Source organism: Panthera onca, chromosome F2 (assembly GCF_046562875.1).
Source record: "Panthera onca isolate mPanOnc1 chromosome F2, mPanOnc1 haplotype 2, whole genome shotgun sequence".
Taxonomy (NCBI): domain Eukaryota; kingdom Metazoa; phylum Chordata; class Mammalia; order Carnivora; family Felidae; genus Panthera; species Panthera onca.
Genome location: NC_138356.1, coordinates 43,599,756 through 43,623,819, shown reverse-complemented (window position 1 = coordinate 43,623,819; position 24,064 = coordinate 43,599,756). Strand labels below are relative to the sequence as shown.

The following is a 24,064-nucleotide window of genomic DNA, read 5'->3' as shown; positions in this document are numbered from 1 at the left end:
CAAGGCAGTGTTTGGAGCAATGAAAATATTCTATATTATGATTATTGCAGTGGTTACATTACTGCATACATTTTTCAAAGCTCACTGAATTGTAACTTAAATTTGGTAAATTTATGTAATTTTACTTCCATAAAGCTGATTTAAAAAAAAAATCATGCCAGACTGAGGAGTAGCCAGACTGAGCATTCCCAGCTCGAAGATGCCCAGAAACTCTTCTACTTTAATGATTTAACTCAGACCTTGATACCTCCTGGCTGTTTCAGACTAAGGGTCCCCATAACTCACTCAACTTGCCACCCAGGCTAGGGGCCAGAGTAGCCTGCTCGCCCAGACAACTGATCACAGATAATCCTAAACCCCTCCTGCCCTGTACTGACAGCCTTAAAAATGGCAACACTTTTTCCAGTAGATCCTGGAACTACCGACTGGGGAAAACACCTGGTAAGGTTACACATTAAGGGGTCTGACTACTTAGTAGCTGGAATATAGACTCTGGATTCTTCTGTTGTTACCAGTTCCCTAAAGGGCAAGGGACTTGTTTGCTTTTTCAATGTTTGAAACTAGAGTTTCTCTACAGCTATTTGACTCCCTGTGGTACCACCGAGATCTTGCTTTTCAATCATCCCTGTGGCTACAACCCCAAAGCTGATGCATGCCCGTGTCCTGGAAGTGATTTGGGAAGGAAGAAAAGGGTCCCAAACATAAAACCAACCTTTACTGCAGCAAAACCCTTAAGTCTGGGAGAGGTCCTGAGTTAAGACATGTATGGAAGATTTGTTTCTCTATCACTATTCACTTTTTCCTTCATCCCATTGATCTCCTTAAGCAAAAATAAGTCTGAAATTCTGGAATCACTTCCTTTAAGTGCTACTTTAGAATTTCAGTAGCTATTAATAGAGGAAATTTATACCAGACACCTTATCAAAACTGGTTTTGTTTTGTTTTGTTTTTTCTTTTTGTACATTTGATACCATATGAGGTAAACTTACATTCAATGAGTGCCATGTTGTGCCAAGCACTGTGCTGGCTATTTGACGTGCTAGGCTAATCGAGTTCTCATGATAATCCTGGTAAGTTACCTATACCATTCTGTCTTTTTTTTTTTTTTTTTTTTTTAATTTTTTTTTTTCAACGTTTTTTATTTATTTTTGGGACAGAGAGAGACAGAGCATGAACGGGGGAGGGGCAGAGAGAGAGGGAGACACAGAATCGGAAACAGGCTCCAGGCTCCGAGCCATCAGCCCAGAGCCTGACGCGGGGCTCGAACTCACGGACCGCGAGATCGTGACCTGGCTGAAGTCGGACGCTTAACCGACTGCGCCACCCAGGCGCCCCTACCATTCTGTCTTTGAGGGGAAGTTCTCTAAGACTCACAGAATAAGTAACTTGCCAAACTTATTTAACCTTCAGCTAGCATAGAGTATGGATCTGCCTCTAGTACTATTTGATTTTCAAATGTTGCAAGGAAAAATAAATACTTTTGGAAATTACTGCGGTCTAAGACTTGGTTTAGAGGTGCCTGGGTGGCTCAGTCAGTTAAACGTCTGACTCTTGATTTTGGCTCACAGTTCCTGAGTTCAAGCCCCACATCGGGCTCTGCACTGACAGTATGGAGCCTACTTGGGATTCTCTCTCTCTCTCTCTCTCTCTCTCTCTACTCCTCCCCCACTCACGCTCTCTTTCTCTCTCAAAATAAACAAATAGACTTAAATTTTTTTTTTAAATAAAATAAAATAAAACCTGGTTTAACATTTATAAGGTCCTAGGTTTCAGTCCTTTCCCAGCCACTTACTAGCTGTGTGGACATTAGGCACCTGAGCTACCTTCTACATTAGTTTCCTCACCTATAAAATGATGAAAATAAATCCAACTTTACTAAATTTTGAAAGAATCAAATAACATAATCCATACATACAATAGGCACAGTAACTATTAGCTATCGGTATGATCTCAAATACTAACCTGGCTCTAGTTGGAATAAACACAACACATATATACAAGTAGTGCCCTCAGCTATTCAGAGGCTGAGTTTCCACACCATGGATCCTATTCCACCCTTCAATATGTTGTAGAACTTTTGGTTGGAAAAAATATATACAAAGATCCTGCCATTAATGAGTTTATAAGGACCATCTCTGCAGATTCAGGTTCTCTCTTTCCCCAACCATCTCTAAAAACTGACACTTGACCATGAAACCCTACTCCAAGACAGCCCACCCATTTCCTTGACTCACCTGCTCTGGGTACTTGCTGCCAATGATCTCTGCTACAGTGTTGAAGGAATCAGCATCTGGATAGTTCTTTGCCCCCATCTTCAGCTGAATAACAATTCTGTTCCCACGAGAAGCCATTCTTGACATCATTTCTGCATCTTCCACTGTAATACAGGCTGTTGGGATTTTTGGCACACCATCTTGGTATTCCTGAATACCTGTGTGAGGACTTGAGAAAAAGAAGGCACCAGGTCATCTTAAAAGTAAAAACAGACCAAAAGTATTTTTTTAAGTGTCTGTATTTGACATTTGATTCTCACTGATTTCCATTTGCATATGAGAAATATGATGGGTGGGCAATACTGGATTATTTGCTTTTGAATATAATTTTTCCTTTTGGTAAAAAATAACTTAGAAACCTCAACTTTACAATCATCTCATTGAAAACATTACATGACATTTATTTTGATAATGTGATGATCCTTTAAAGTTGCAAGTTTCCTCAAATTCAAAAGAACATTAACAGTGCCTTCATGACCAAGAGGTGAGTGAATGCAAGTGTTCAAGGAGACCAAGAAAGCTCTCAAGTCCCTCAAGGCTGCAGACCAGAGGACCCACACATCTGGAGGAAAACTGCCCACACACATCCAGCTTTCTGGTCACTGACGGCTCTGGGCACGTTTTCTTCTCACTCATACACACAGAGACAGTAGGGCACCTTGCAAGAAAACTAGGACAATGGGACATGCTTGTGTGTCCATGAAGAAAAGTGCCGAATAAACCCTGCTCCCTGATGTTACTGCCACAAGAAAGAGACAACTATTACAATTTTGGCACTAAGAAAGAAATATTGCCCCTATGGTCAAGTTTTTCCTAATTTCCAGGTGCTTCTTAGATTACTAAAAACACTTGTAATTGATGTTTCTATTCATCTATTGTTGGTTCAACCTCTATACATGCTAATTGAGTTTATCAAACTCACTTTCTAAAATTGTTCTTTCAAACTGACCCTTTCCGCTCGTGAGGCACAACTCTAAACCCTCCCAAACCACAGCTCCCTCAGGACCAAGCAGGCACAGCTCCAAAGTGTGCACCACACCCTATCAGTGCATTCCCATCGTCTGGTAAAGCACAAGCTAACGGCCTCCCTTTTAAAAGTAATTTTTCTTTCCTTATTTCCATGTTTGTCTCAGGTTGTCTCAGATTTGCAGAAAAAGCCTTTCTCCTCCTCTTAGCCACAACACATTTCTCTCCTACAGAAGTGATTCCAACCTCCACATGCATAAGCACAATGTTCCAGTCTTATCGCTGCTTTCTTGGTGTGACTGCATTGTTGTGACAATGTCAGATGACCATTTACTTCCTTAGAGAAAATGCATAGCAAAATGATTAAGAACAGAGATTTTGGAGCAAGACCATCCAGGTTCAAACCTGGGCTATGGCACTTATTGCTAATTGACCTTGAGCAAGTTATATATATTTGTTTCAGTGGCTTCATCTATAAATAAAAGTGATAATAATAATACATCCTTAATTCATAGAGTTATTTTGCAGATTCAGTGAATTTATACAAGTGAGTCAACTTGCCATGCATGAAACACAGCACTCAATAAATGCTAAATATTTATTTTGTTAACTTGTCTATTACATCATCCCTGTAGAGAGAGACTGTTTAATTTCAAATCCTTAGAACCATCTTAGCACTTCCTTTATGAACATTTCTTAAATGTTGACTGAAAATGTTAGTCTTCATCAAGAGAGGGACAAAGGACTTATAAACTCAAAAATTGTAATACAGAAATCCTGAATTGAATCCCTGCTCTGGAATATGCCTAATCTACCCTAACTCCTGGTTCAAGGTGGCCTTTGGGGTCACATAACCTAGGTAAAATCCTGGTTCTACCATTTTCTACCCACACGACATGAAGCAACTTAGATGACCTCTCTGTTTCTGAGTTTTCACATCTGTAAAGTGGAGAATAATATTAGTATTGACTCCATAAGATTGCTATGAAGACAAAAGATATAGTATATGTAAAGAACTTAAAACAGTGTTTGGCACATCGTAATTATTTAGTAAACATTAGCTATTATTATTTCTTCAGTGTTAATTTTTCCCATTGAGTTGACAGTGACTAATGACCAAAGGTACTTGGAAACACATAGGAAGACAATCTAAATATTTATTGTTTGGATTACCTTACATGATGTCTGGGATTCAACAAACTTTCCTGTTCTCAGACTTTCTTATTTAAGAAGTATAATACTTCACAACAGTCTTTTTTTTAAAGTTTTTATTTAAATTCCAGTTAGTTAACATACAGTGTAATATTGGTTTTAGGTATATAATACAGTGATTCAACACTTCCATACAACACCCAGTGCTCATCACAACAAGTACTTTCCTTAATCCCCATCACCTATTTAATCCCTCCCTCCACCTACCTCTTCCAGTAACCATCAAACCAAAGTTTGTTCTCTAGAGTTAAGAGTCTATTTCTTGGTCCCCCCCCCCCCCGCTTCTCTCTCTCTCTCTCTCTCTCTCTCTCTCTCATCCTTGCTCATTTTTGTTTAAATTATATTTCTAAACAAATTTGTACCAGTAAGCTACAGGTAGGAGTTCTTAAAGTGGGGACAGTAAGTTAGGCACGTACCTAACATGACTCCACTGAAGAAAATAGCACTGAAAGCCATCTTCCAACTATGGTTCTGAATTCAAAATATAAAAGCTTTATAATTTGTTTCTGCAATTAAGAACGTCCCCCAGTGGTGCAGTATCCAGCACTGTAGTATAGCAGAAGTAGGCAGAATAAAGACTCAACACTTTTATTTGGAGTACTGTACCTTTGCCATCAACTGTTCTATAGGGAAATGATCAGCATTAAACAATACCTTTCTGTCTCCATTTATAACCCTGCTTGCAATTTAACAATAGCAAAGGGTATACTATAAAGGAAGCCATAAAAACTCAAAACAATTACATTTAAAAATTAATACCAATTCTTTATAAACTATTCCAAAAACTATAAGATAAGGGAACATTTTTCAACTTGTTCTACAAGGTCACTATTACTGATATCAAAACCAGATAAAGGTATCAGAAGAAAAGAAAACTACAGACCAACATCTTTTATAAATATAAATGCAAAAAAAAAAAAAAAACACCCAAAACTATCCAACAAAATGCAAACAAACTGACACCAGCAACAAATGAAAAGGATTATACATCATGGCCAAGAGAGATTTATCACAGAAATGCAAGGTTGGATTAACATCCAAAAATCAACGAATGTAATTTATCACATAATATAAAAGGACAACAACCACATGATCACCCCAACAGATGCTGAAAAAGCATTTGACAAAATCTAACACTCCTTCATGATTAAAAAAAAAAAAAAACAAAACAACTATAGTAGCAAGAGAGTGTGGTACTGGTATAAGGATAGGTAGATCAATAGAATAGAATTTAAAGTCCAAAAATAAACCTTTAAAAGAATGATCAATTCATTTTCAACAAAGGTGCCAAGACAATTCAGTGGATATAGAAAAATATTTTCAGAGAAACAGTGCTGGGGCCAACCAAATAACCACATGTAAGAGAATAAAGTTGTATTCACATATCATAACATATACAAAAATTAATTAAAAAATTAATCACAGACCTAAATGTAGGAGCTAAAACTATAAAACTTCATGACCTTGGGTAAGTAATTGTTTCTTAGATACAATACCCAAATCACAAGCAACAAAAGAAAAAAATAGATAAATTGAATTATCAGAATTGTAAACTTCTGGATTTCAAAAGACACCAGCAAAAAGAGAAAAGACAACATAAAGAATGGGAGAAAAACTTCGCAAATCATATACCTGATAAGGCACTTGTATCTAAAATATCTAAAGACCTCTTAAGATCTCAAAAATAAAATGGCTATCCAATTAAAAAATGGGTAGAATATGAATAGACATTCTTCAAGTAAAGTATACAAACAGATTATAAGCATGTAACAAGATGCTTAATATCATTAGACAGCAGGAAAATGCAAATTAGAACCACTATGAAAAAAACCACTATGAAATGTCACTTCATACCCACTAGGATGGCTATGATCAAAAAGATAAAAACAAGTATTGGCAAGGATGTAGAAAAATTTGAATGCTTGTACATTGCTGATGGGAATGTAAAATGGTATAGCCACTTTGAAAAACAATTTGGCAGTCCCTTAAAAAGTGAAACATGTACTACTAGGTCTATATTCAAGAGAATTTATAATATATGTTCACACAAAGACTTGCACACAAACGTTCATAGCAGCATTATTAATAATAGTCAAAGGTAAAAAACAACTTTATGTCCATTAGCTCATGAACGGACAAACAAATTGTATGTCCACACAATGGAATCTTATTCAGTAATAAAAAATTATGTTTTATACATGATACAACATGGATGAAACTTGAAAACATTATCTTAAGTGAAAGAAGTAAAAAAAGACCACATACTGTAAAATTCTACTTATATGAAGTGTCTAGAATAGGTAAATTGGTAGAGGTAAAAAGTAAAATTTAGGTTGCCTAGAGCTGGTCAGGAGAGAGGAAAATGGGCAGTGAATGCTAGTAGGTATGGGGTTTCCTTTTGGGATGATGACAATATTCTAAAATTGGATAGTGATAGATGATTGTATAACTTTGTGAATATAGCTTAACTGATTTAGCCAGCTTGCTGGCTATGGATCTTGTGACTTCACAGCCTACATAATCATGTAAGCCAATTCCTCATAATAAAACTATGTGTGTGTGTGTGTGTGTGTGTGTGTGTGTGTGTGTGTGTATCCTATTGGTTCTCTTTTTCTTAAAGAAGACTGACTAAAACAGCCACAATGAGTCAAATTTCTTTTTATTTGTGTCCAAATATATTCCCAACATTTGCAAGACCAAAATAAATGGTGCACTGCATATTTAAAAATTATAAATATTAATATTAAACCTTTCTTTTCAAAAATATACAGCTTCAAATCAAATAAATAAATCCAAAATTAAGTTACTGGAAGAAGCCATTATAAAGGATTCTGGGAAGATAGTGAAGTAAACCTGCCCTGTAAGAAATGCTCAAGGGAGTCCTAGAGGATGAAAGGACACTGGACAGTAACTTGAAGCCATATAAAGAAATAAAGATCTCAATAAAGAGAAATAAATGGGCAATTATAAAAGCTATTTTTAATTGTAACAACGGTTTGTAGCTTCATTTTTGTGTTTCCTAAATGATTTAAGAGACCAATACATTTAAAATAATCATTAGTTTATGTTTTGGGACACATAACATATTAAGATGTAATTTTGTGATATCAATGACCAAAAAGCATGGGGGTAGAGCTGAAAAGGAGCAGAGTTTTTAGATGTTATTGAAGTTAAGCTGGCATAAATTCAAATTAGAGTACTATAACTTTAGGATATTCAATGTAATCCCCATGGTAACCACAAAGAAATAGCTCTAGAATATAAACAAAAGCAAATGAAAAAGAAATGTAAATATTCCACTACAAAAAATCAGCTAAACACAAAAAAAAGACAGTAATGCAGAAAATGAGGGACAAAAAAAGAGCTGAAAGGCATAAAGGGAGCAAATAGCAAAATGAAAGAAATAAGACCCTGCTTAGCAATAATTACTTTAAATGTAAATAGATTAAAATCTCTAATCAAAAGACAGAGATTGGCAAATGGATTTTTTAATGATCCAACTATATGCAATCTAAAAGAGACTCACTTTACAGCTAAAGGCAGAAATATTTTGAAAATGAAAGGATGAAAAAAGATATTCCATGCAAATATTAACTAAAAAACAATAGGGGTGGCTATACTGATACCAGACAAAATGGACTTTAAATCAAAAAGTTTATAAGAGACAAAGAAGAACATTATATATATTAATAAAAGTGTCAATACAGCAAGAAGATATTCACAATTATAAACATTTATGTACCTAATGATAGACCATCAATATATATGAACCAAAACTGACAGAATTGAATGTAGAAATAGATTGTTCTAGAACAACAATTTGACACTTCAATATTCAATTCTCAATAGTGGATAGAGAAACCTGTGGCACATACCTGTTCTTAAACATTCTTCTCTTGGATAGTCCCTCAGCATGTACTCTCAGACTCTAGGGCTATAAAAGCAGGTCCTAAGGGAGATGGAGTTACAGAGATCCGGTCGCCTTGTACCCACCTAAAACACACTTCTGTCCACGAGTCCCCTTAATAAACCATTTCTAATCAAGCTGGACTTCTTTATTTTTTTCTTCACTTTTATGTCTCCTTCAGCCTTTAGAAGTCATTTCGTATATACCTCTTTTTCACAGAACAGCCAGACAGAAAATAAGTAAGGAAACAGAGGACTTAACACAATAAACCCACTAGATCTCACAGACCACTCTATCCAACAACAGCAAACACAGTCTTCTCAAGGACATGGAATAGTTTCCAGGATAGACCACCTTAGGCCACAAACTGTGTCTCTACAGATTTAAAAAGATATGTATTGGGGCACCTGGGTGGCGCAGTTAAGTGTCTGACTCTTGGTTTCAGCTGAGTTCCAGCCCGGCATCAGGCGCTCTGCTGTCAGCACAGACCCCGCTTTGGATCCTGTGTCCAGCCCCCCTCTCTGCCCCTCCTCTGCTTGTGCTCTCTCTGTCTGTCTCAAAATAAATAAATAAACTTTAAAATAATAATAAAATAGATCAATAAAAAGATATGTTTCATGCAAAGTATCTTCCCTGGTCACAACAGAATGAAGTTAGATAAAGAAGGTAAATGAAAAGTCACAAATTTGTGGAAATTAAACTGCACACTCCTAACCAGCCAATGGATCAAAGAAGAAATCATGAGGGAAATTATAAAATATTTAGAAACGAATGAAAACAAAACCACAACATACCAAAACATACAGAATGCAGCAAAGCACTGCTAAGAGAAGTTTATAGCAATAAATGCTTACATTAAAAAACAGGAAAGATCTCAAATCAATCAAACTTTACAACTTAAGTAACTAGAAATAGAAAAAGAAGAACAAACTAAACTCAAAGCTAGTGAAAGAAAGGAAACAAAGATTAGAGCAGAGATAAATGAAACAGAGAATAGAAAAGCAGCAGAGAAAATCAATGAAGCCAAAAGTGGTCCTTGGAAAAGATCAACAAAATTGAAAAACCTTTAGCTAGATGGACTAAAAAATAGAGAGAGAACAGTCACATTACTCAAGTCAGCAATAAAACTGGGGACATTTCTTACTGATTCCACAGAAATAAAGGATATAAGAGAGTATATGAAAAATTATATGCTAACAAACTGGAAAACCTAAATGAAATGGCCAAATTTCTAGGAACATGAAACCTATCAACTCTAAATCATAAAAAAATAGAAAATCTGAATACATCTTTAACTAGTAAGGAAACTGAATCAGTAATTAAAAATCTCCTAACAAGGAAAAGCCCTGGACATGATGGACTTTATACTCAATGGTGAAAAACTGAAAGATTTTCCTCTAAAATCAGGAACAAGGCAAGGATGCTAACTTTTGCAAATTCTATTCAACACAGTACTGAAAGTTCTTGTCAGAGAAATCATGCAAGAAAAAGAAGGCATCTAAATTAGAAAAGGAAAAATAAAATTACATGTGTTCACAGATGATGTGATCTATATGTAGAAAACAGTAAAGATTCCACACAAAAACCTGTTAGGACTAATAAGTGATTTCACCAAAGTAACAAGATACAAAGCCAACACATAAAAATCAGATGCATTTCTATACATGAACAACAAACAGTCTGAAAAGGAAATTACAAAAACAATTCCATTTACAATAATATCAAAAGACTAAAATACTTAGGAATTAACTTAACCAAGAAGGTGAATGACTTATACAATGAAAACTACAAAACACTGCTGAAAGCAATTAAAGAAAATACAAATAAACAAAAACAAATACATCTTCATGGATTAGAAGACTTATATTGTTACTACACTTGATCTTAGCCAAAAGGCCGAGAAGCGATAGAAGACTTATACTGTTAAGATGTCAATACTCCCCAAAGCACTCAACAGCTTCAATGCAATCCTTATCAAAATACCAAATATGTGCTTTGCAGAAATAGAAAAACCCATCCTGAAATCTATATGGCACCTCAATAGATCCTTAATAGCCAAAGTAATCTTGAAAGAGAAGAACAAATCTGGAAGACTCACACTTCCTAATTCCAAAACTTACTACAAAGCTACCACAAGCAAAATAGTGTTATACTTGCATAAACACAGACATATAGACCAATGGTATAGAATAGAGAGCCCAGAAACAAACCCTCAAATATATGGGGTTTTGACAGGTGCAAAGACCTTTCAATGGGGCAGACTTTTCAACAAATGGTGCTGGGAAAACTGGATATCCACATGCAAAAGAATGAAGTAGGACTCTTATTTAACATCATACAGAAAAATTAACTCAAAATGGATCAAAGATTTAAATAAAAGATCTAGAACTATAAAACTCCTAGAAGAAAAATATAGGGCAAAATCTTCATGACATTAGATTTGGCGTTGATTTCTTGGAAATGACATCAAAGGTAAAGGCAACAAAATAGACAAATTAGATTTCATGAATATTAGAAAATTTTGTGCATCAAAAGGCAATATCAACAGGTAAAAAGGCAATATACACAATGGGAGAAAATGCTTGCAAATCATAGCCCTGATAAGGAATTAACATTCAGAATAAATACAGAACTCCCAAAACTGAATGACAGAAACCAGACAACCCAATTCAACAGTGGAAAAGACTTCAATAGATATTTCAACAAAGAAAATATACAAGTGGTCAATAAGCCCATGAGAAGATGCTCAACATCACTAATCATTAGGGAAATGCAAATCAAAACTAATGAGATACCACCTCACACCTATTAGGAAAACAGAAAATAACAAGTGTTGGTGAGAAGGTAGAAAAATTAGAGCCCTAGTGTGCTATAATGGAGAATGTAAAATGGACACACTTAGGAAAATAGTATGGTGGTTCCTTAAAAAATAAAGAATAACCATATGATCTGGCAATTCCACTTCTGGACTTATACCCAAAATAATTAAAAGCATGGTCTCAAGGATGTATTTGTACACCCATGTTCATAACAGCATTATTCACAATAGCTGAAATGTGGAAGTTACCCCAGTGTTCATCAATAGACAAATGGATAAAAAAATGTGGTATATACATGCAATGGAATATTATTCAGCCTTAAAAAAGGAAGGAAATTCTTGGGGCGCCTGGGTGGCTTGGTTGGTTAAGCGTCCGACTTCGGCTCAGGTCATGATCTCACGGTCCGTGAGTTCGAGCCCCACATCGGGCTCTGTGCTGACAGCTCAGAGCCTGGAGCCTGTTTCAGATTCTGTGTCTCCCTCTCTCTCTGCCCCTCCCCTGTTCATGCTCTGTCTCTGTCTCAAAGATAAATAAACGTTAGAAAAAAATTAAAAAAAAAAAGGAAGGAAATTCTGACATATGCTACAACATGAAACATTGAGGGCATTATGCTAAGTGAAATAAGGCAGTCACAAAAGATACATACCATATTCCATGCTGATGGTACTGTTAGTTTAATATTTCTAGAATGTGATCTCCCAATATGTAGCAAGAACTATAAAAATTCTTACTTTGTTTCTTCTGCTTTGGAGAACAAACTCATTGGCAGTATTATAAAATAAGAAAAAAATTTTATATTAAGATGTTCCCTGCATCTCTGTGTATAAATGTGAAAATCTAGAAACAATCCATTAGAGGTAGCAAGAATATGAAAGACTGGTATGGAAAGTAAATGGCCAAAATCAGTATCTGGAAACATGTAGATGAAATAATGTTAAGTTAAAATAAAAGAACTGAAGACAGAATGCACATGATAAAAAAATTGAACATGAATCTGAGTGATATAAATTAAGTTAATATCCACTTGACTGAGAAACTACACTCATCCTGTTAGATTGTAATCGTGAACTGCAACATTTCCAATAAACAGAATTAAATTCTTAAAAATGTATGCCACAGTCTGTAAAATAACCTGGAAGCAAAGCCTGAAGCTATCACAGTAGCATTTTGAATCCTTGACATACTAGGTCACAGGCATTTGAGCACCTGTGGCAAATTAACAGCAAAATATCTGTTGAAATTTTCTTTTCTTCCACCATCAATTACATGAAATGCTTGCAGCTGAATCCTTCTGCAGTGCTGGTCCATCAATGTGCCATCCAGGCAGAATTACAAAGCTAATATTTTCTTGATGTCAATCGTGTTTGTGTTCAAGGACTCTTCCTGTGCACCTGGTAGTGTTTTAACTGTTTATTCACATTTGCGTACATCTTCTCAGCCTCTGAGGCAATAGGTACCTTTTAGTCTTCTAATCTTCAGAAAAGTTGTATAAGCTCTCTTTCCCACAATGATATAGAGGGGCACAGAATTAATTCAGAAAACACTGCTGGCACAGATAGGAAATCAGCACTCAGTTACTTCAAAGGAAGAAAATCGTGTCTACAAACAGCATCTGTGCATCATTATCAGTAAATTTGCTTAAATAATACATTTCCATAAAGTAAAAATGGATGTCCTGCCCTTTGATTTAAAATTTTCTTCCCCTTGGCCTTTTTTAAGCTTTATTTTTGTATTATTCCCCCCCCCCCTTATTTTTAGGCACCACAAAAAGGCTTTTACTTAAGTAGTGGAACCTCAATGCCTACAGAATTAAGGAATAGTGATATTTTTATTCCAAGGGCCCCTAAAACATAAACCTTTCCATCAAAATCACAACATACCATAGAGAGAAGTTAAACTCTCTGACAGAGAAGTCCGTGGCACATTCCCCACCTCCCCCCCCCCCCCCCCCCGCTCCAAATTAATGATAATACCAGCCAGCACTTACTGAGCATACACTACAGGGCTGGTCATGTTCTGGGTGTTTGACATGCATTAATTCATTTACCAGTCACTACAACCCTATGAAGTAAGCACTCAAGGCCCCCACCTTAGAGTTAAGGAAATTGAAGTACAGAGAGGATAAGCCATGGTCTCATGGCTAGAGGCTGACAAAGCCAGAATTGAACTCTGGCAGTCTGTCTTCTTAACTCATAGAGAATCTATATTATGTTGTCACTTACCACTCTAATAAAAATAATAACGATTTTGATGATATTGGTAGTGGTAATGTTGATGATTACTGTCAACAGAAATAAAGACATTACTATCTATTGAATATTTAGGACATACTGAGCTAAGCAACTTCATACATTACCTTATTTAATCTGCAAATCAATTCTGAGATAGGTGCCCATATACCCATTCCTGAAGGGAACTGACAAACGCAGGGTTCATGAATGGCTCAAGTGCTCTGGGCAAGGAAGAGTGAATGTTGAGACTAAGATTTTCTTTCCAGATTCAAGGGAACCTATTCAAGCCACATAGAACCTCTTAATCTTTATATTCCTTCTAATGGCCAGACTGAAAAAATGATATATTGTGATGGAAAGCACTGCACTGTGCCTGACAGATAACTTGTGGCTTATAAATGGTACTTATGATCATCACCACCCATATTTACATATGCTTCTATACTAAAGTATTACAGAGCATTGTATCTATTTATATATTTTAATCTATTACTCATCCTTTACCTATCCTAGACCACCAACTCTATGAAAACAAAGACATTATCTTTTTCTTTTGCTTTTACGTACCCAGTGTTATAGCACAATTTTTAGTCCAGAATATGTACTCCGAACACATTGAGTTTTATAACCTATGGCCTCTGGCATCAACTTTCTCCCATCATACTATTATCTCCAGGAACTTTATTTCTAGTTTTTTCCAAACTTTACTATTTCTTGATCATGTATTATGTATCAGAATCACATGGAGGTTTTGATAAAGCACAGATCATTGTATCTAACATCCAGAATTTCTGATTCAGGAGTTGCAGAGTGGGGCCAAGTAATATGCATTTCTAACAAATTCCCAGGTGATGCAGATGTTGTTGGTCCCAGTGTTAGAGAGTTCAAGCCTTCACCAGAAGAGTTTATTCAAAAGTAGGTGCTTGCCAATGGAAAAAGTGTATTCTAGACAGATTATTCATTGCTAAAGACCTATGACAAATATATAACAGGTATGTACTATCTGTAAGGCATGAATACAGGTTCTGTGAAAGAATCACCCCTGCTCTCAAGGAAGCGAGATTATTTGGGATGATAGTCTTCTCATGAAGAGTTGACTACAGAGTTATGGACTTAATGAATATAGTAACAGACCTACCCAAATCCACATAACAAAAGGAGTGTTAGCTCTCCAAAGCTATCACTGCAGGAGGCTGCACAGTTATTGCAGTAATTGCCCATTGCTCTAAATATTTTTGGAACTTTTCCCTCTAAAATTGCCTTCAGAACATTTTGGCAGCCTTCCAAATGGTCAAAATGGAGGTAAAATTAGGTACTTTAAAATTAGAATTGATTTTTGGAGACAGCCAAAATATGAACAAAAGAACAAATGATGTAGAATCCAAAACCAAGATATAAAAGACTAAAATAACTTTTTAAAAATTTATTTATTTAAATTCAAGTTAAATAAATATGTAAGTAAACATACAGTGTAGTATTGGTTTCAGGGGTAGAACCCAGTGATTCATCACTTACATACAACAGCCAGTGCTCATCCCAACAAGTGCCCTCCTTACGCCCATCACCCATTTAGCCCATCCCTTGACCCACCTCCCTACCTCCCTTCCAGCAACCCTCAGTTTATTGTCTGTATTTAAGAGTCTCTTATGGTTTGCCTCCCTCTGTTTTTATCTTGGTTTTCCTTCCTTTCTCCTATGTCTGGCTGCTTTGTTTCTTAGATTCCACATAGGAGTGAAATCGTATGATATTTGTCTCTCTGACTTACTTATTTCACTTAGCATAATACACCCTAATTCCATACATATTGTTGCAAATGGCAAGATTTCATTCATTTTGATCACCGAGTAATATTCCATTGTATATAAATACCACATCTTCTTTATCAATTCACATTTGGGCTCTTTCCATAATTTGGCTATTGTTGATAGCACTACTATGAACACTGGGGTGCATGTGGCCTTTTGAAACATCACACTAGTATCCTTTGAGTAAATACCTAGTTGTGCAATTGCTGGGTCATAGGGTAATTCTATTTATAATTTTTTGAGGAACCTCTATATTGTTCTCCAGAGCAGTTGCACCAGTTTCCATTCCCACCAACAGGGCAAAAGGGTTCCCATTTCTTTGCATCCTCACCAACATCTGTTGTTTCCTGAGTTGTTAATTTTAGCCATTCTGACAGGTGTGAGGTGGTATCTCATTTTGGTTTTGATTTGTATTTCTCTGATGATGAGTAATGTTACCATCTTTTCATGTGTCTGTTAGCCATCTGGGTGTCTTCTTTAGTAAAGTATCTATTCATGTCTTCTGCACATTTCTTCACTGGATTATTATTATTTGGGGGGTGGTGAGTTTGATAACCTCTTTATAGACTTTGGATAATAACCCGTTATTAGATATGTTATTTGCAAATATCTTCTCTCATTCCGTTGGTTGCTTTTTAGTTTTGTTGATTGTTTCCTTCACTGTATAGAAGCTTTTTTTCTTGACGAGGTCCCAAGAGTTCATTTTTGCTTTTATTTCCCTTGCCTTGGGAGACATGTCTAGTAAGAAATTGCTGTGGCCAAGGTCAAAGAGGTTACTGCCTGTTTTCTCCTCTAGGATTTTGATGGTTTCCTGTTTCATATTTAGGTCTTTCATCCATTTTGAATTTATTTTTGTGTATGGTGTAAGAAAGTGGTCTAGTTTCATTCTTCTTCATGTCACTGCCCAGTTTTCCCAGCACCGTTTGCTGAAGAGACTGTCTTTTTTCCACTGGATACTCTTTCCTGCTTTGTTGAAAACTAGTTGGCTGGGAAATGACTGTTAAATGTGTAGCTTTATCAATTGGCTTTAAAGACAATCTCAAAAAAGAAGTATCAGAGATGTTTACATCAATGACACCTGTGTTAGAAAATGTGTTTAGACTTAGAAGGTACTTACACAGTAATGTTGATTAGATGTATGTGGTCTAGCATATTTGTTTAAAATGATTTATTCTAATAGTAACTCTTTTTAAAAATAGGAGCAGCCTAAAAGCTCAATAAGGAAATTGTGGAATAAATTATGTTCTTCAATTTCAGTGGAGTATTTGTAGCCATTAAAATGTTAATTATGAAATCTATAAAACAATATGAAATTTTTGACAATATAGAGAAAATGACAAATTCTTTGTAAACTATGACAAGCAATATAAAGTTATATGCACAAAGAAAAGAAAGAAATACAGGATCACAGAAATAAGTTTAGATGGCAGGAGAAATGACAGTATTTTTTCTCTTTTGAATTTTCTTCTCTTTATACAACTATAAAGTTTGGACTTTAAAAAGCCTTTATCTTAAAGATGCTATTGATATTTGTCAGAGCAACAGAAAAATATGGGCAAGGCTAATCAATCATAAATATTGTGAGAATGAAGTATGAATGCTTATATTTGTATGTGATATGAGTTATCAAATATGCCTGAAGTCAGCTAAAGACACACTTTGAAAATAGATGGGTAGGGGGAAATATTCCCAATTGTTTGAGAATCTGAGGGTGCATATCATGATCTGGCACATAATTCATGAAAATTAAGGTGAGTGTGGGTCCACTTGATGACTACAAGGTCTAAGCCAGATTCCCCAGATTCATTTAAATATGATCAGTGCATCAGCCAAGATAGGTGAAATTATACTATGATAACAAACAGCCCCTATGATTCCATTCCTTAAATAACACGTTTTTTTATTTCAGCTTTTTTGAGATATAATTGACAAATGTGAAAGTATTCTCTTCATCTAGTTAATTAACACATCCATTCCCTCACATACTCATCATTTTTTTGTTTTGGTTTTGGTTGGTTTGGTGAGAACATTTAAATTCTTCTCTCTTCACAAATTCTAATTATACATTATTCCCTTATTGCCTGCAAAGATTCTGCTGAAAAGTCTGCTGATAGTCTTATTGGTGTTGCCTTATACATAACAAGCTGTTTTTTTCTTGACTTTAACTTTTGATATATTAATTATAATGTATCCCATTGTGGGTCTCTTTGGATTCTTATTCTACAGAGCAACTCTCTGGGCTTCCTGGATCCAAATGTCCATTTCCTTCCTCTGGTTAGGGAATTTTCAGCCATTATTTCTTTGAATAAGCTTTATGCACCTTTCTCTCTTTCTTCTGCATCTGGGACCTCTATAATGAGAATACTGGTCCTCTTGATAGTATCCCATAAGTCCTTTAAGCCATCTTAAGTCTTTTTCATTCACTTTTTTTTTTTTTTTTTTTTTGCATCTCTGACTGAATGAATTCCACTACCATGTCTTCAAGTTCCCTGACCCTTTTTTCTGCTTGACCTATCTGATATTAAACTTCTCTTTAAAATTTTCAGTGCAGTTATTCTACCTTCTGTATCTGTGACTTCTGTTTGGTATTTTCTTATATTCTCTATCTTTGTGTTGAAATTCTCACTTTGTTCATGCATTGTTCTCCAGACCTCACATAAGCATCTTAATGACCATTGTTTTCAATTCAGTATCAGGTAAATCATACATCAACATTTCATTAAGATCTGTTTTATCTTGTTCTTTTGTTTGAAATATATTCTGTTTCTTCATTTTTCTTACCACTCTTCATAGGTTTCTGCACTTTAGATCAAAGAGCTACCTCTCCCAGTTTTGAGGGAGTGGTCTCATGTAGGAGGTGAATCTTATCATTTAGCCTGGGCTGAACTTTTGGTTGTCTCTCAAAACTTTGTGAATGTCCACGCTGCTATCTTTATTAAGAGTAGCTCACAGTAGTTGAGGATGTGCTAAGACTTGTCAATATTCCAAAAGGAGGATCTCAGTTATCATCTATATGCAGGTTGATCGGAATTTAGGCTCTCAGACAGTAGCTTTTCAAATACTCAAATAGACTTACTCCTGGGAAAGACCAGTAGATAACTTTTTGTATCTGCTATCTATGTATTTAGCCCTGAGGAGATCACTGGGTAAGAACTGTTTCTTTGTTTGCCAAAGTTCTGTGGCAAAAGCAGGTCCTGCAAAAATAGAAGTTAAAAACAAACAAACAACAGAACAGATCCAGAAACCAGGAGCTTTTCTTTGAAAAGATCAACAAAGTAGATAGACCTTTAGCCACACTCATCAGGAAAAAAAATAGAAAGAAAGACAGAGGACTCAAATAAACAAAATCCTAAATGAAATAGGAGGGCACCTGGGTGGCTCAGTCAGTTGAATGTCCAACTCTTGATCTGGGCTCAGGTAATGATCTCAGTCATAGGATCAAGCTCCATGGCAGACAGTGTGGAGCCTGCTTGAGATTCTCTTTTGACCTCTGTCTCTGCCTCTCGCCCCTCTCTTTCAAAATAAATAAATAAACTTAAAATATATCTATATTTTATATAGATATAAATATATATAGTTTTTTCTTTATTATATATATATATAAAGAAGATAAATAACAACCAACACCACAGAAATATAAAGGATTATGAGAAAATATGAAAATTATATGTCAACAAATGGGACAATCTAGAAAAAATGAATAAATTCCTAGAAACATATAGCCTCCAAAAATTGAATCAAGAGGAACTAGAGGGGCACCTGGGTGTCTCAGTCAGTTGAGCGTCCAACTCTTGATCTGGGCTGAGGTCATAATCCCACAATTTGTGGGATTAAGCCCTGTGGCAGGCTCTGTGCTGACAGCAGGGAGCCTGCTTGGGATTCTCTCTCTCTCCCTCTCTGTCTCTCTCAGAATAAAGAAAAAAGAAGAAATAGAAAATTTGAACAGACGAATTACCAGCAATGAAATTGACTCAGAAATCAAAAACTCACAGCAAACGAAAGTCCAGGACCAGAAGACTTCACAGGTGAATTCAACCAAAAATTTAAAGAACAGTTAATATGTATTCTTCTCAAATTATTCCAAAAAATAGAAGAGGAAGGAAAGCTTCCAAATTCATTCTATGAGGCCAGCATTACCCTGATACCAAAACCAAATAAAGACACTACCAAAAAAAGAACTACATGCCAATATCTCTGATAAATATAGATGTGAAAATCCTCAATAAAATATTTGAAAATTGAAACCAACAATACATTAAAAAAAATCATTTGCCATGATCAAGTGGGATTTATTCCTGGGATACAAAGGTGCATGTGGTCAATATTTGCAAATCAATCAATGCGATACATCACAACACCAAAAGAAAGGGTTAAAACCATATAATTATTTCAACACATGCAGAAAAGCATTTGACAAAGTCAACATCATACTCAATGGTGAAAACTGAGAGCTTTTCCCGAGGTCAGGAACAAGACAAGGATGTCCACTCTCACTATGTTCTTATTAAACATAGTACCGGAAGTTTTAGCTACAGCAATTAGACAATAAAAAGAAATAAAAGGTAACCAAACTAGTAAAAAAGGAATAAAATTTGCACTATTTGCACATGACATGATCCTAGATATAGAAAACTCTAAAGACCCCACCAAAAAACTACCAGAGCTGATCAATGCATTCAGTAAGGTTGCAGGATATAAAATTGATATACAGAAATTCATTGCATTTCTATACACTAATAATAAAGCAGAAGAAAGAAAAAGTAAGAAAATAATTCTATTTATAAACAGCACCAAAAATAATAAAATATCTAGGAATAAACTTAACCAAGGAGGTGAAAGGCCTATACTCTGAGAACTATAAAACACCAATGAAAGAAATTAAAGACGATACAAACAAATGGAAAAATATTACATGCAGGGCACCTGGGTGGCTCAGTGGGTTAAGTGTCCAAATTCCGCTCAGGTCATGATCTCACCGTTAGTGAGTTTGACTCCCACATCAGGCTCTGTGCTGACAGCTCAAAACCTAAAGTCTGCTTTGCATTCTGTGTCTCCCTCTCTCTTTTCCCCTTCCCTGCTCACACACACACACACACACACACACACACACACACACACACAGTCTCTCTCAAAAATAAATAAACATTTAAAAAATTTTAAAAATAATTTCATGCTCATGGATTGAAAGAACAAATATTGTTGGGGCACCTGAGTGACTCAATCAGATGAGCATGTGACTTTGATTTAGGCTCAGGTCGTGATCCCAAGGTCATGGGATCAAGCCCACATTGGACTCTGTGGGATTCTCTGTCTCTCTGTCTCTGACCCTCCCTGGCTCATGCATGCTGGCTCTCTCTCTCTCTCTCTCTCTCTCTCTCAAAATAAATAATTAACATTACAAAAATAAAGAACAAATATTGTTAAAATGTAAAAGCAGTTTCCAAATTTAATGCAATCCCTATCAATCACAGCCTATCACACCAACAGCATTTTTCACAGAACTAGAAGAAATAATCCTAAAGTCTGTATGGAACCACAAAAGACCCCAAATAGCCAAAGCAATCTTAAAAAGAAGAACAAAGCTGGAAGTATCACAATTCCAGATTTCAAGTTATATTGCAAAGGTGTAGTAATCAAAACAGTATGGTATTGGCACAAAAATAGATACATAGATCAATGGAACAGAATAGAATCCAGAAATAGATGCAAAATTAAATGGTCAATTAATCTTTGACAAACAATGCTAGAATATGCAATGGGAAAATGAATCTCTTCAACAAATGATATTGGGAAGACTGGACAGCTACATTCAAAAGAATGAAATTGGACTATTTTCTTACACCATGCACAAAAATAAATTCAAAATGGATTGAGGACCTAAATGTGAGACCTGAAATTATAAAAATCCTAGCAGAGAGCATAGGCAGTAATATCTCTGATACTGGCCATAGCAACATTTTTCTAGATATGTCTCTTAAGATAAGGGAAATAAAAGCAAAAAAAAAAAAAAAAAAAATGATTGGGATTACATCAAAATAAAAAGCTTCTCCACAGCAAAGGAAACAACAAAACCAAAAGACAACCTACTGAATGGGAGCAGGTATTTGCAAATGACATATCCAATAAAGGGTAATATCCAAAACATATAAAGATTTTACACAACTCAACACCAAAAATACCCCAAATAATCCAAATAAAAAATGGGAGAGGACGTGAGAAGACACTTCTCCAAAGAAGACATACAGATGGCCAACAGACAAATGAAAAGATGCTCAACATCACTAATCATCAGGGAAATGCAAATCAAAACCACAATGAGATATCACTTCACACCTATCAGAATGGCCAAAATCAAAAACACAAAAAACAAGTCTTGGTAAGGATATAGAGAAAAAGGAACCCTTCTGCACTATTGGTGGGGATGCAAACTGGTGCAGCCACTGTGTAAAACAGTACGGAGTTTCCTCAAAAAATTAAGAAGAGAATTACCCTATGATCCAGTGTTCCAACTACTGGATTTTTAACCAAAGAATAAAAAGAAGAAAAAAACACTAATTCGGAAAAATATATGTACCCTTGTGTTTACTGCAAAATTATTTACAATAGCCAAATTGTGGAAGCAGCCCAAGTGTTCATCAATAGATGAATGGATAAAGATGTGGTATATCTATACAACGGAATATTACTCAGCATAAAAAAGAATAAAATCTTGCCATCTGCAAACATACAGATAGAGCTAGAGAGTACAATGGTAAGTGAAATAAGTCAGTTAGAAAAAGACACCATATGATTTCACTCATGTGAAATTTAAGAAGGAAAACAAATGGACCAAGAAAAAAAGGGACAAACCAAAAAACAGACTCTTAATTATAGAGACTTAACAGATGGTTACCAGAGGGGAGGTAGGAAGGGTGTTAAGTGAAATAGGTGAAAGGGATTAAGAATACTCTTATCATGATGAGCACTGGGTAATGTGTAAACTTGTTGAATCACAATATTGTACACCTGAAGTTAATACATCATTGTATGTTAGCTGTACTGGGATTCTTTTTTTTCTAATTAAAAAAAAATCAGGTCCTACTGGCCACTAGAGCCAGGCAATCCCAGGGTGTTATCCTCTGGGTGGCAGTGACAAAAGCTGAGGTGCCAGATGTGTGCACATGCAGCTTCCAGGGAGACAACAGCGATGTGGAGTAGGCCAGAGGAAGAACACAAAGACGGTGTCTCCTGCTTCATCAATCTCTGGGGAGGATTGCAGTCAACCCCTAGACATATACTTTAGAAGCCCGGATCAGGCAGGAGCTTTTAAAATATGCAAATAGGATTCTCAGGGAAATACTGAGATGTAAGTATTTCTATCTACTCCCTCTGTGCTGAGGCTGAGGTGGATAGCCACAGTGAGTCCTCACAAGCCCTTTCAGAACTTTGTCTTTGCTTTTCTTTGTCTCCTGTACAGAAGTCATGTTGGCTTTCAGTGGCAGATGTTATGAGGGCCTGTCCCTCAGGTGGAAGTCTGAAAGCTGGGTACAAAAGGTGTTGGGTACAAACACTTTGCTCCTCAGGAAAAAGCTGGGTGTTGTGAAATACCTTCCAACCACGTATCACTCTACTAGAGTTGAGGTCTATAGGCAGAGTGTGTCTTAGTCTTTCCTACCCATTTCAGTGAGGGTGTTTTCTTGTTTGTCTGATCTGTAGGAGTCACTAAGCTACTTTTTGAATTTCTTTCAGAGGGAACTGCTCCATGAGTAGCTGCTGATTCGGTGTATATGTGGAAGAAGATGAGTTTAGGAGCCTCCTTTTTGCCATCTTTGACTGGAACTCCCAAGATAAAGTTTTATTTTATGCTCACACTACCTATCCATCCCAGTTCTTCGGGTGCTCACCTCGGCCTCTCCCTCACTCTGGGATTCAGGCTCATGGAGTAGCCAGCTCTCCAGACGCTGCTGCTTACTGTGGCAGGGGGCAAAGCACTCTGGAAGATCTCTCGTCAATAATTAATGCTCTGCTTGCATCTCCTTGGCTAGAAAAAGTCACACGTCTCACCAAAACCCAATGGTGCCAGAAAGCGCAGTGCTCTTTTATGTGTAGAAAATGAAGAGCCAGAATTGTTTGGTGACCAGCACTAATTAATAATAGTGAGCCGAGAGGGGCTCAGTGAAGACCGAGGGTGGATGTGAATCACCGTGGGACTGAGATTAGGCACCACAGAAAAATAGGAAAGATCAAATAAAGGATGGTAAAGTCATCACGAATACCTCTGCAGCCATTAAGCACCATATTTTGAAGAATATGTAATGACACAGAAAATGGCTAAAACATGTCTCAAAATTGTGTATATACGCCAAGCCCAATAGTATATATGTAAATTTATGCGGCAAAACTACTCAAAAAATATATGAAAAAGTAAAAGAAGGTTTTTTCTTTTTTACCTTCCCAACCTGAATATAAAATGTCAGCTTTAATATTGTTTCATTCTCCTCTTTTTTTTCTATTTCTTTCTCCCAATATACCTTTCTAAGTCATCTTAAACTGATTAATAGTGATAAGTAAAGCAGACAGATTTTTCAAAGGATTAGATTCTGCTGCTGGGTTTTGAGGAATTAGTGGGTGTTCCTGCATTCATATTGAATAGTTTCAATTAATAATCTGGCTTTAAAAATTGAGAAATGAAACTTTTATTTCCAAGAGACAATACATTTGGGGGAAAGTAGAAAAGCTAGTAAAGGAATAAGAAACATTACCAAGGACTTAGTATTCACACAAAATTCCACAAAACAGGCTGAATTCCTGTCATATGTCATGGAGAAAATAGGTGATGATAGGGAATAAGTCCCTTTAAGGCAGAGGGAGT

The 24,064-nt window shown here is 36.0% G+C and overlaps 1 protein-coding gene and 1 pseudogene across 7 annotated transcripts in view; both read right to left on the bottom strand.

Moving 5' to 3' along the window:
• Nucleotides 1–24,064, bottom strand: part of CPQ (carboxypeptidase Q) — a 548,491-nt gene that overhangs the window by 334,397 nt on the left and 190,030 nt on the right. For all 7 annotated transcript variants that reach the window (XM_060610970.3, XM_078441665.2, XM_060610974.3 and 4 more), the window contains exon 4: nt 2,235–2,442. In XM_060610970.3, the coding sequence (XP_060466953.2) occupies nt 2,235–2,442 (208 nt within the window). The remainder of the gene's footprint in view (nt 1–2,234; nt 2,443–24,064) is intronic.
• On the bottom strand, nt 10,120–10,266 carry LOC132664894 (U2 spliceosomal RNA; annotated as a pseudogene).